Here is a 13,415-nt window from a genome sequence, read left to right as displayed (position 1 = left end):
ACACCACTCCTGATACAAGCCAGGATGCCATTGGCCTTCTTGGCCACCTGGGCACACTGCTGGCTCATATTCAGCCGACTGCCCATCAGTACACCAAGGTCCCTTTCCATCAGGCAGCTTTCCAGCCACTTCAGAGTTTACTTCTTGCACACTTTCAAGTAATGGAGAGGATGGTTTTTCCCTAACCAGTTACTGCTGTCCCTAATTGTTCTCTATTCTTCTTGAGACAGTGGCGGACTTCTCTGCAGAATTTGGAATGCAATATTAACCCACCGACAAACGCCTGCTAAGTCCATGGAGGCAGAAGGATAGCTCTCTGGAAACAGATGTGTAATGGGAGTAAGCAAATGAAAGATAGATACATTCCTAAATTATTGGATGTATATATGTACGTAGTCTCCCTGCTTTGCAGGTTTTGCACAATTACGTAGCTCTTTGACCATCAGCATAATACACAGTAAGTAGTAACAGCTTATGGAAGAGTAGCACAGAAGACAAATGCCCTATCACTGTAAATATAAAGCCTTAGCTGAGACAGAGTTGATTTTCTTCATAGTGTCTGGTACGATGCTAAGGTTTGGCTCTAGGAGAAAAACAATGTTGATAACAGACCAATGTTTTAGTTGTATCTGAGCAGTGCTGCCTCGATCTGAGGACATTTTGGTTTTTTAGCTTCTTGTACTGTCCTAATAGAGAAGTGGCTGAGGGGAATAGAGGGAGCTGGGAGGGGTAGAATGAAGACTGTACCAGGCACCTGAATTGGCTTTAGCATTGTGCACACTGAACTTAGAATGGGTGACAGGTGTGCTGGCTGATGGTTTAAGCAGGAAGGGGTTAAGCTGTAGTGTATGTCACTTCTTCCTCTACAACTGTACAAAGCTTTGTGTATGAAAGCTACTCTCAGTGAGCAACTAAGCAAAGCCTGCATGATGGTTTTGATTTGTAATTTGGCTCCAGTAAAAACGTGGCAAACTTATTTATTTTCTTTATCAACTGCTTCAAAAAAAAAAAAAAAAAAAGCAGGAAACCAGATTAAATGTTGTTAAAGTTTAATTTTATTTCTTTTTATTTTTACACTGTACATGACAAATACAGCAATCCAAAGAAAACCTGTGAAGCAAATATATAGCAATTTAAATAAACTGCTGCTTTCTCATTGTTCAGCTCCTTCTGCAACAACATTCAGGCATGTTTAAAACAATCTGTACTGTGAGGGGACTGCCTCACTCAACACCTCTTCTTTTGAAAGAGGAGGTGTTAAATAAAGATTAAGGTTTCTGAGTCATTACAGTTCTTGTAAATGCACTCACTCTTACGAATGGCTGAGAGACTTATACTTTATCCACTGGTTGGGACCACGCACTTCAAAGGGCGGCTCATTGAAGTAAATGTGGTTACCGAGTTCTTCCAGTGGGGGCTCTGGGTCAGTGGTAGCAAACTGAGCAGCTTCCTCTATCTCTTTTCTCACTGCCACATCGATTTCCTAAACAAAGAAACGCTAATTAGAAGACATCTCAGAAAAAGCATCAATATACTGAATTTAAAAGTGATGATGAAACATTGATCAGACCTAGTATTAAAGCTGCCTATAAAAAATTAGAGAACTGTAAGTTTCCTCCCTTCTAAAGCGAAGAACAGTACCGTTAATTATCCCAGAGGAACAAGACCACAATGAGCATCTTAGTTTTTGCATTCTCTTTCTGCAAAGCAATGCAAGTATACAGAGAAATGTGACTGAAACCCTGCAGGTCAGGCATAAACCCGCCCAACTTCTGATGCACGGACCTTTACAAGCTCCAAGGAGATCTCAATAGCAGAATAATCAGGATATTTACACCACTTGCTTAGGGAGCTTCTGGCTCCTTCACTAAGATTCTTTACTACCACTGACCAGTGCCGATGTCAGACTCAAAGTTCAGAGGCTTACCTGCTTTCTAGCTCATGTGGACAATTTTGTTTTCTTAGATGCCAGCGTGAAAAGAGATGTATTTGAAACGCTAATGCTCACAAACCTTGCACTGAGTTACACTCAGCACCCAAAAGCAAAAAGCAGTTCCTGCACAGCACAACTGCATTAGCTAGTGTGCAACAAAATTTTATTATCAATCACCAAAAAGTTACATCCTAATAAAAAGGCTCAAAGAACAAGCGAATAAGTAGGAGATAAATAGTACATGAATGTAAAGAGCTTACTTAAACATTTACTAAAAGCCATACCTTTAATTCTTCAACGCTAGCAAGGTTATTGTTGATCATTCTGTCCTTCAGCAAAGTAATGGGATCGCTTTTGCTTCTCACTTCTTGAATTTCTTCTCTAGTGCGATAGCTAGGAGGAACACAAGCAAACATGAACTTCAATAATTCTCTTGAATCAAAGTGATGATGCAGCTCATTTTTAGAGAAAAGGTGTCAGGAATGCAATGAAAATACAGCAGTATTCATTATCCAAAGTACAGCATGGCTACATTCAGAAGACTTCTTAGATTTGAAAGTGGAAACTGAAATAGATCCAGACTTAAATATGATATGGGCAGGAGAAGGAAAGCTGCTGTAGCTGAGATGGCTACTATGAAGCTGTATTTCTCCCTCCCTATCTCTACTAACGGAAAGAGCACTGGGGGCTCTATGACTTGCTCTGTGCTATTAGACTGGGTCACAGAACTTACAGAGGGATACGTTTAACGAACTCAATCAAAACTTCCAATTCACTACAGGTTTCCAATGAAGTGTTAAGGTATATGACTACTTCATGTAATCGGTCTGAATTTGTTGCATGGTTCAAGGCCCTAGGCTTTTTGGCACCTGTATGCTTGTGCTGCTTAAGAAGCAAAGTGTTCCATTTGACTGGACACTGCAGCTGTTCCTTTACTTTTAGCTTATAGGATTTTTATATACTCCAAAAACCCTGGAAAAGTGCACTGCTTTTCAGTCAAAGCTGTCTTGGAATATGCCACAAAGTCATACAGAATGCAGAATTCATTAATAAAAGGTACAGAAATTGAGCAGATATTGCTTGTTCTGAAAACTCCATTTCTTAATACTGAAAATAAAATAAGGGCTGAGTGGTCAGACTTGTCACAGTGATTTTATCATAACCTTCATGCATTTCATGCAGTGTCGGGATTTTGACCATCAATACTTCATTGTTTTCAGTGAATGCTAACACAGGGTTTCCATGTTACCTTATGCCAGGATCACTCATACTGTGGCCATGATAACGATATGTCTGCAACTCCATCACAATAGGACCCTTAAAAAGAAAGAACATACAGAGAGCAGTAGCACCTTGAGCAATCCATTTGTGTTATAGCACTATTTGCTACAGGTGAATTGTTTGAATTGTACAACTGACAAATGTTTTTAATTCAACTTTCTCTCTTAGTTTAATCAGTTCACCTATCATTATCACAAGCAGCAAAAGAAAACTCCTCTTAAATGAAGAAGTATGTTGATAACTACTAGCATTTACTTTCACGTCCTTATTGAGCATTGTTAAGCAATCTGGTCCCTTCCAATGCCTTTCCACCATTACCCAGAGTATTTCAAATTGCTCATAATTTCACTTCAAGACTGCAACTCCCAGCAGCTTGTTCTTCTGCGCAAACTTCCTTCTGTGCATTCCAAGCACAAACATCATTTCACATAACATCAGATAAGTCAGAACAGTTTTATTCTTGGGTGACAGGCACTGATGCTGAAAAACCATTAAGGTTCCATACAGTTTTGTACGTATTTCTAGGCAGGTACATAAAAATCTCTCTCATTGCCATACATCTAGTCTCACAAAAAATCACTTTCCTTTTGTTGTAAGTGTAGAATTACTTTTTGTGCCCCTTCCAATAATAAATTTCTTCATAAAGAACAAAGCTGCCTAACAGTCAAAACACACAACAGAGTTTAAGAAGGGTTTCTAGGAAGGAGAAAGAAGTTCACAAGGTCTCAAGATTCTTTTTTTTCTTAAAGCTTGACTGAATACCAACTGCGTGTTAACAACTCTAACAAAATTAAAGAACGACTTAATTACTAGTAGATTCCTTACTCTGGAGAAACAGAGGAAATAAGGTCAAACAAACAATTCTACAGTAACTGCAGAAAGCTAGGCTAACTTGGGGAATGTTTTATGCATCAATTATTGCTGAAAGTTTCACCTATGGTAAAGGAATGGCTACCGACTTACTTTTCCAGCTCTGCAGTACTCAGCTGCAAACTTGGCTGCTTCTCGAACACAGAGAACGTCCATGCCATCCACCTGATGCACAGCACAAGTCAAAAAGAGACCGGAAAACAAACTTTCAAATTCAGTACCTTCATATCACAGATGCAATAGGAACTCAATCTTAAATTTCCTATTTTTAAAAATATTTATAAATGTATTTATAGGTAGAAATACACAGGCATGTATGTATTGCACACACATGCCTCAAAGCACGCTGGAGCTGTACTCACTCTAAGCCCTGGGATGAAGTCTCCTCTTTTGTAGTAGTCAGTACTGGCTGCAGCTCTTTCAACTGAGGTTCCCATTCCATACCGATTGTTCTCACAGATGAAAATACAAGGCAGCTTCCACAAGGCTGCCATATTGTATGTTTCAAATATCTGGCCCTGAAAGAAAAGGAGCAAGTTCTGTCTGGATGGGGAGCTCACATTTCAAGCAGTAGGCTCTACTGAAAAATCATTCAGCTACAGCTAGCAAAACTTTTGATACCAGAAGTGATCTGAAACTAGCCCCTTGCTGCAGCTCAGCAGCAATAAAAGAGAAGTTATATTATAAAAGTAACTTTTATCTCCACTCATAATTCATAGAATTTCTTAAGTTTTAACCCATTTCAGTCTCTGTGTTAGAGCAGCACAAAACGCAGAATGATCTGAGTTGGAAGGGACCCTTGAATGCCATGTGTTTTGAAGGTGGGAAGGTAAAAATCAACAGTGCACTCTACATCACTTTTTTCCATCTGGCTTTATTTCTCTGCCAGTAAAACAAAGATAATTGTCTCAATATAAGAGGTTCAGCAAGATGCACTGGTATCACCAGACTCATTTTTTCAAACCATCATTACAACAGATTCAAAGCCAGATGCTGTCTGGGTTGCAGACACTAGACAGACAGGGGAAGGTGCTCCTCTACCCAGCAGAAAGGCAGAGCTCTCAGTTCACAGAAGGAAAACCAACTGCCCACACTCACAGAGCTACCTTAGACAGCTTGTTTACCTGGTTGGCTGCACCATCCCCATATAAAGTCAGGCAGACCTCATTTTTGCCAAAGTATTTGCAGGCCAGCGCAATCCCAGCTCCAAGAGGAACCTGTCACAGTACAGGACATACCACAATTTTAGAACAATCAGAGAACACTTAGAGAATGTTGGAGACAAGTTGCTTGTGAAATGTGAAGACACTTCCGATATCAGGGACGTGCTCAACAGATACAAGAGTAGTAACAAATGGAAATGGGTTGGTAACAATCTGTCTAGCAGCCAGAATAGTTTGTAGCTATATTCTTGGCTGGATGCAGATTGCAAAGCTGTCAGCAGGCCAGAATAACAACAGATTTAGCAGCCACAAAGTAATAGTAGCTGCATACAAGTTCACATCATGAAAATTGAGAAGAAACGCTAGAACAGGACACCAGCCAAATTGAACTTTTAAAGCAGAAGTCATGTATATACCTGAGCACCGACAATACCATTACCACCATAGAAGTTTTTGGTATACATATGCATTGATCCTCCTTTTCCCTTCACACATCCTCCTTTACGACCTGAAACATGAACAAGTGATTTCTTTTTTCAGAAGAAAAATGCTATATAAGTGGTAACAGTTAATTCAACTCCTAAAGGTAATAATACTGAGGCAATGTTACTGTTGTCATGAGATGGATCTCAAGAGAGTTGAGATGCTGATTCTCATCAGACATAAAGACCTCTCCTCACAGAACTTATAGTTAATGTATCACCAAACAAATAAAAGAAGCCAGGGGGAAGAATGCTAATGAAAACATCACTTGAGAAATACAGAATAAGATGTATTCATTAATTTTATTCCCTACTTTACTATAGAGTGCTTTCGTATTTTTCAGAACACTCATCTCAGGTGGCTGTCTATTTAAAATAGCCAGTATGGTCTACATTTCTCATATATCTAATCCATGGCACTTTAACAAGAACTGCAAGAAGTATCTACAGTCCTTTTACTTTAGCTTCTGCAAGAAAAATATGAACACTGTTCCAAGTTAATTGCAGTAATCTACACTTGTCCTCCCCGTAACAACAGCCAGAAGCAGAAGTTACAGACAGGACAAAGAATCAAACACAATACCTCAACAAAAACCCACAACTCCCTCCCTGCCTCCAGATCAACCTTGAATACCTAGCCCAGCATTGTTCAAGCTGTCGTTTGCCCTTTTCCTTCCTAACACAAGTACCTCCTCCCATCCACACAGTCAAGCTATTCTTCGATCCTCTCCATCCACTCCAGTCCCCCAAGTTAAACCTCCCAACTAGAAAGTTTGAGAAATGCCCATCTAGCCATCCCCTCCTCCAGTGCTGCATGAATCTGTATTTGGGCATTTGCATTTGTTAGCTGCCTAACCAGTTACCAAAAACCATAAGAATACTGTTCTCTGCTATAGCAGAGATCATGCAGATGCTAGGCACTGGGATTGTGCTCATACAATTATAATACATTTCAACTACGTTGAGATGTCAAAAAAACAATCTCTCAAGCCCCTAGCTCTTTTTCTGCTCAAGTAATGCTCAGCCAATTGGTATTTCACCCAGCTTGCTCCCTGTTTCTCAGGCCATTTCTCTCATTTTTCAGAATCACTTATCTAAGAGCACACAGCTCACCCCCAACACATACTATGCTGTCTTCCAGTCCAACATACACAATTCCTCCACGCCATTCCCCTAATTATGAATGGAACTATGCTGACAGCAGAAAGCCTCTTTAACTTTTTGCAGAATACATCCTTTTGTTTGGCAACAATTTTGGCAATTACATCAATTATGGTTTTCTAGTTACATTTCAGTTAAATTGCGATTTAGTTATTTCTTATACAAGGTCACAGCTAATAGCATCAAAAGATTTAATAACAAGTAATTGAACTGATATCTACATGTTTTTTTCCTCTGCCTATTATCACAGAATGGCCTGGGTTGAAAAGGACCACAATGATTGTTCAACCCCCCTGCATATTTGCAGGGTCACCACCAGACCACGCTGCCCAGAGCCACATCCAACCTTAGCCCTGACACCTCTCCGAAAATTGGACAGGACTAACATAATGTACTCTGGCAAATTATCTCGGTTCCTACGTTTCATCTTTTAGGTACTAAAGGCATTCTCAGCATAGTTTGTCTTTCCACCACTCCAACCAAACTACAACCAACAGGTTTATTTCTCCCCGTATCTTCTCTCCACTGCCTTTCTTAAAATATAAATGTAAATACAATACTTTCAGATCCAACAGTAATTTTAATTACATACATTCTACCTAAATCACATTTTGAGCTACAAGAAGTAGCAGCACTTAAACCTTGTTACTTTAATGAGGCAGCTACTTTTTATTACAGAACACAAACCATAAGCAATGTTTATTCTGCCGTGTTGCTACATTGCTTCTGGATCCCTGGTATGCTTTTTGTGCATCAACAACACTTTGAAGTTTAGTAAAAACAATCCTGAGGCCAGTACCTAGCACAGGAACCTGCATTTCATTTAGCACAAACCTGTAAGTTCAGCGAGAATTTCTCGAACGGGGACGCCTCGGGCATAAGTAAATCCGTGAGCTCTGTATGCTGTTATCACGTGGTCTGTAGGCTTTATGGCAGCTTCAAGCCCTACGCAGCAAGCCTCCTGTCACCAATGGAAAGCAAGTTCAGCAATGAAGAGGAAGCACACCATTTCCACAGGCTGCAGCGTGGCACGGTCTGTTTGTGGTCCCCCATACAAGAAATAAAGCAGGAAAGAGGAAAAGCACAGACAACAGCAGAGTGCCTTACATCCCAAGGAGGAATAGGCCTGTCTGTAGAATCTGGAGCTACAGTAGCCTTGGGCTCTATATTCCAACCTGTCTTGTGTGCAAGTAAGAAAATTAGGGAAGAAGAAAAAATGAGAAGGTAAAAAGACCTGCAGATTTCTTCTATGCTCATCTCCCAGATGAAGTATCTAAGTAACTACAGTTCAATTCACCAACTTCATTAAGTTCCTTCTCCTGACTGTTGCTTTTTAGTGGATGTAGGATCTGTGAGACGCTGGAAGAAAACTTATCAGTGGGGCTTGATAATGAGGATGTGAGCTTCCAAATGCACTTAATTGAGTATGCTACAATAGCTTATTCCCACATTCAGCTGAACTGCAGCTGCACCTTGCCTTCTCTCCCTCCCTATTGCTGTCCCAAGAAATCAGGGATCCCTTTGTGTGCTCTGACATTGCTCGTAAGGAAATAATGACCCAAATCGCAGACCTGCTATGACTTCAGACATCATGCATAGATCCTGAGTTCTAGATTTACTACCTCATCTATTTCAGAAGCCTAAATTAAATAGGGCAAGACAGTATACAGATGTCTTGGGAGAAGAGTCTCACCTGACCATCATATAAGTGACAGAAGCCACGAATAATCTTCTGCTTGTAAAGCTGGTCAGACTTCAGCTCCATGCGCCGTATGATCTGCATTGTCTTGTAGTAATGAAGCCCCTCCTCTCGTGTCAGCAGTGCAGTGGTAGGAGGGCCTTCTTCCAGGCGATGGAGGTCACACGGCTGTGAAGTTGAACAAGCAGTTACTTCTTGACACTCATCAATCCTGTTTATCAACAGCACTTTTTTAAAATGACACGTCAGTTTCAAACTCAAGTACTAGTGCCATTTGAAAAAAGCAAACCCCAACACAGACAACACAGCTTCTCTCTCAAACCGTGAGCTACGCCAAGTTGCAAGAAGGGCTGATTTTAAGTACCCCTACCAAAAAAATAAGTCTTACACATTCAGTGCAGCGAACCAAACACATTGCTCTGCCAGTGCACTAGTGCACCACAATTCTGCTTCATAGCCTACATGGCATCTTCTATTAGAGCAAGTCTCTCCACAGCAAATCTACTGATGCCCTAAGGAATTTGATACAACACACCTGCACATGACTTCAGTTTGAATTAACACAGTAACATGACTACATGCATCCAAGCACTCTATTTCCAACTCCATGTAGAAATCAGAGCAGATAGCAAGGGGTTTGGTTCTGAAAATCCATGTAGCACTTTTGTAACTGACATGGTAAGGGGTGAGCTCCATCACGTCAGGATCTACAGCGCTGCTTCCGCAGAATACGAGTATTAAGCATTCAGCTTCTTTACCTTAATTTCAAACGTAGCTTCGTTTGCAAAGTCAGCATAGTTACGTGATGCTACCATCACTCGAGAGGCCTTAGAAAGAAAAATAAAATGTGAGCAATACTGACATATAATTACCAGGCAGTAATAGATAAAGTCTCAAATCATTTCTAACAGTACGCAGACACTGAAATACTCCGTGACTGAAACTTTCCAGTGGCAGATCCTTATAATATCAGAGAACTTGGATTTTGAACGCATCCACTAGAACTCCTTCAAAACCCAGTATTTAAGATTAGAAAAAGAAAACAGAATTTTAATTTTTTAATACCCTTGATGAACTAAATAAAACAAGTAACTTGAGAAGACTATAAAAAGGACTAACATTGTAAAAAAATTTTTTCCTTCACCTGATAGATCTCTTACACGAGGAATGACACAGCCAATTAAGATGGCTCTTCACACTGACTGCAATTTCACCTTGACAAAAAACTTCCCTGGGAGAAAAAACACAACCCAACACAACAGACTTCTGGAACGTCAACTATATCTTTCCTTTTAAGGGAAGAGAAGATGGAAGGATGCAAGTAATAATAATAAAGACAGAGAGTATTATTTAAGCAGGTAGCAGCACAGCTACCCAAGGGTGCATGAAATACAGAGCTACAAAGCTGACACAGTAGGAGAGAGACAAGATGTTTGAAGATACGTTACTGTTCTGTCTAAAACAATGTGCACAGTCTATTAACTAACAGCTGGTACTCTTAAATAACTTCAGTATGTGGTAGTTGCCTGTCCATGCAACAGTGGCCACAGTGTGAGGAATCCACTTGATTTTCAGCAGCAAAGTTGTATTGCTAATTGTCACACATACATTTCAGAAGATCATTCAACCATGGAACTTGCATACGCTCAAAGTTTTTAAACTTTGAGACTACCCAGTGCTGTCTCCAACAAAGCTGTGATTGATGCATGTGACACTGCGACAAATGCAAGGAGAAATTTCTCAATGCTTGTTGGTTGTCTCCTGTTGGCCATTTAATTTGGCTGTCATGACCTCACAAGCCCCCACGTTATCAGATTAAATATTTGGAGTTCTTAATTTAAACCAGGTTTCTACACTGTTTACCACGATGCAACAGTATTACCAGTGATAAAAAGCTATTTTAGTTCTAGAGCTGGAAGTCAGTCATGAGTCTGGGATTCACAGAACCAGCAAATTGCTGAAGTTGGAAAGGACTTCTGCAGGTCAGCCTGGTCCAAGCTCCAGACCTGAACAGAAGCACTGCTGGAGAATCTCTACAGAAATTCTTAAATACATGGCCAGTACACAACAGAAGAAACAAATATGAAAACCCTTGACAAAACTGGTTCAGCTCTTACCTCACTAACAGCTCCCTAGGTTAGCAGCATTTGGAAGGAGGAAAAAAAAAAAACAAAGGAAAAAAAAAGAAGTGTGAGTAACTGCAACAAACAACTTGGGGAGGAGAATCAGCAAATTATTAGCTAACTGGAACACTGAGAAAAGTAGTTTCCCTTTAGGCAAGCTTTGAGTCATGGAAACCCATCTTTACGCTTTACAAAATGATCAGAGTAGTAATAATGCCTTATTGGTTAAAACTGCTTCAGTTTATTTGGTGATTTGTAAATGCCTACGCATTTACAAATAGTTAATAATTGGCAGTCAATAGGATCCCAAAAGCCATACTAAGATATCCAAAATGGAGCTGGTTTGAACTTCTGGAAAACACTGTATGTCAGGAGCAGGCCAAGTACATGGAGAAAGGAACACATTTTTGGCACCCAAACCTGAAAATTTTAATACAGACATTTTACTTGTAAATTAGAAAATGCTTTTAGATCTATGTTCCATGTAGTCCCAATACACACAGCAAGGCCTCCTGGTGACCCTGCTCTGACTGCTAGGCAAGAGAGCTACCCCAGCACTGAAGCAGGGCAACAGGTTTGCTCTCAAGGACAGAAAGACAACTGGCCTTCAGCTGACAAAAGATACGCTTTAACGCTGTCAGAAAACTCCCATTCTTCTCCAGTGTTTATATATTTTCCAGCTGGCATGTTTTTTTCCTTGCAGGGAGTCATTACAATGGAATAAGGAGAATGAAAAGGGAAAATTCTAAAGATGTTTCATATGGGAGAGAAAACACAACATATTAAACGTGGAGGTAATTTTTAAAACCCCACAACTTGAAAGAATACTCAGGAAAAGATTAAATGACTATTATTTGAGTGAGCAAAGGCAAAACACTTGTGGCAGGGGAGGTCTGGGTTAGATATTAGGAAAGACTTCTTTGAAAGAGCAGTGAGGCAGTGGCACAGGCTGCCCAGGGAGATGGTGGAGTCACCATCCCTGGAGGTGTTCAAGGACCGTGTGGATGTGGCACTGAGGGACGTGGGCAGTGGGCACGGTGTGACGGGTTGGGGGTTGGACTGGGTGATTTTAGAAGTCTTTTCCAGCCTTAATGATTCTGTGATTCACTTCAAAAAAAGTCACATGAATGTAGAGGGAAATAAGACGACCAAGTTTACCCTGATTGTGTTGACACTCAGAATATACCAATATAAAAATAAATGTAAGGCAAAAAGCCTGGAAAAAGGGTTTCAGAAATGGAACGATGCGTTTTAAACACGATAAATATGGATATCCGCACATTGTTTCCACATCGAAGGCCATGGAGGAGGCCCAGCCAGGCGTGGGCTGCAGCGCTGGTTGTGCACTTCCCGCACTCCAGCAGCAGGCACCACACCAAGGGGGCTGGGTATTTACAGCGTGCTCTCGCACGCAGCGCTTTTTTTTTTTTAAACACAGCAGTTAAAATAGCACGGGAAGAAAAACAAACAGAGATAACTCTTCAAGTACGATTTTTGCCACCGGCACCACGCGACGTTCTCGGCTGTGCGAGTGACGGAGCCCTGGTGCAGGCTTCCCAGAGAGGCCGTGGAGTCTCCTCTGGAGATATTCCCGCCCGGCTCGGGAAAGGCAGGAAAGCCCCCCTTCAGGGGGGGCTTCAGGGCTTGGGCTGGGTCACCTCCACGGGTCCCTCCCACCTTCCGGCTCCGTGATGCCGTTAACCCCTACACCTGGGCTGCCACTGAAGCACTGCAGCACCGCGCGTGCCCCGTGCGGCCCAAAGGCCGCGCTGCTAACGGCCGCCCCCGCCGTCCCACTGAGGCGGCGCGCACCCCCCCCGCCCTCCGCGCCCGTCGTCCCCAACCCCCTCCCAACCCCGGCAGCTGCCGGCCCCTCTCACCGTCCTGCCGGCGGCGGCGGCCGGACCCTGCAGCACGCGGGAGAGAGCGGCCAGCAGCATCTTGCGCATGGAGCGGGGAGGGGCGACGACTCTGGAGGGGGTCCCGTCCTCGAGTCTCCTTCAATCGCCCGCCGAACCCGCCCCGGCTGCCAACCGCACCGTCCGCCCTACGGCCAACCAAAGTGACGGAACCAGATGACGCACAGTCCCAGCGCCGGGCCGACCGACGCCTCGCTCTGCGTTCCGCCTCCGCCATGCGCATGCTCGGGGGCTCGCGGGCGGTGCCGTCGGGCTGGAGGCAGTGTCTTCCTGCTTAGAAGCTGTGAGCGCTGCCGTTGGGGAGGTAGGCGGGTCTGGGGTGTGATGTTAGAGATGGCCCAGCTCCCCGGCAGCGGGAGCCGTGCGTTTCTTCTGGTAGCAGTAAGAGGGCTCTGGGCAGCCTGGTCTGGTGGTTGGCGACCCTGCACATAGCAGGGGGTTGAAACTCCATGATCTTTGAGGTCGTCTTCAATCTAGGCCATTCTATGATTCTAGGCAGCAATACCTCTGTGTAAGCCATCCCCTTCACGCCCACCTTGCACCCCTACTGATGCATATTTCTTCAGCGCCTCATTTGGAAAACTGGCCCCTGCTCACAGCTGGAGGGATGTGCCACATCCCTGCCATACGTGATCAAACGAGAACTCACAACTTCTGTCTGTGGTTTTATTGTTCCTTAGATGAGGCTCATCTATTTCTGCTAAAAAGAGCCAAGCGTATCGGTCTCTGTCTGCAAGATTTAAAGCATGCAGTTATCTCACATGTTACAACTTCAAAAGGCAAC

The 13,415-nt window shown here is 42.6% G+C and overlaps 2 protein-coding genes across 4 annotated transcripts in view; one reads left to right on the top strand and one right to left on the bottom strand.

The window, feature by feature from the left end:
* MAP3K15 (mitogen-activated protein kinase kinase kinase 15) overlaps positions 1–1,156 on the top strand; it is a 74,637-nt gene extending 73,481 nt beyond the window's left edge. For both annotated transcript variants that reach the window (XM_052673977.1, XM_052673976.1), the window contains exon 29: positions 231–1,156. In XM_052673977.1, coding sequence (XP_052529937.1) covers positions 231–312 — 82 coding nt within the window. In that variant the 3' untranslated portion in view covers positions 313–1,156. The remainder of the gene's footprint in view (positions 1–230) is intronic.
* PDHA1 (pyruvate dehydrogenase E1 subunit alpha 1) lies at positions 1,038–12,790 on the bottom strand. Of its 2 annotated transcripts, XM_052674013.1 has the most exons (12): positions 12,593–12,790; positions 10,707–10,721; positions 9,348–9,416; positions 8,584–8,757; positions 7,725–7,851; positions 5,664–5,755; positions 5,209–5,301; positions 4,447–4,602; positions 4,178–4,249; positions 3,183–3,250; positions 2,218–2,326; positions 1,038–1,483 (listed from the first exon to the last, which is right to left on the bottom strand). In XM_052674013.1, the coding sequence occupies exons 1-12, from the start codon at positions 12,659–12,661 to the stop codon at positions 1,313–1,315; spliced, it is 1,215 nt and encodes a 404-aa protein (XP_052529973.1). In that variant the 5' UTR covers positions 12,662–12,790; the 3' UTR covers positions 1,038–1,312. The 2 variants fall into 2 exon arrangements, with proteins under 2 accessions (XP_052529973.1, XP_052529974.1); XM_052674014.1 differs by lacking the exon at positions 10,707–10,721.
* Between the last annotated feature and the right edge of the window lie 625 nt (positions 12,791–13,415).

Source organism: Tympanuchus pallidicinctus, unplaced genomic scaffold, assembly GCF_026119805.1.
Source record: "Tympanuchus pallidicinctus isolate F22 unplaced genomic scaffold, pur_lepc_1.0 scaffold14, whole genome shotgun sequence".
NCBI lineage: Eukaryota > Metazoa > Chordata > Aves > Galliformes > Phasianidae > Tympanuchus > Tympanuchus pallidicinctus.
The sequence above is the reverse complement of the archived record's forward strand: the minus strand, read 5'-3'. Positions and strand labels throughout refer to the sequence as shown.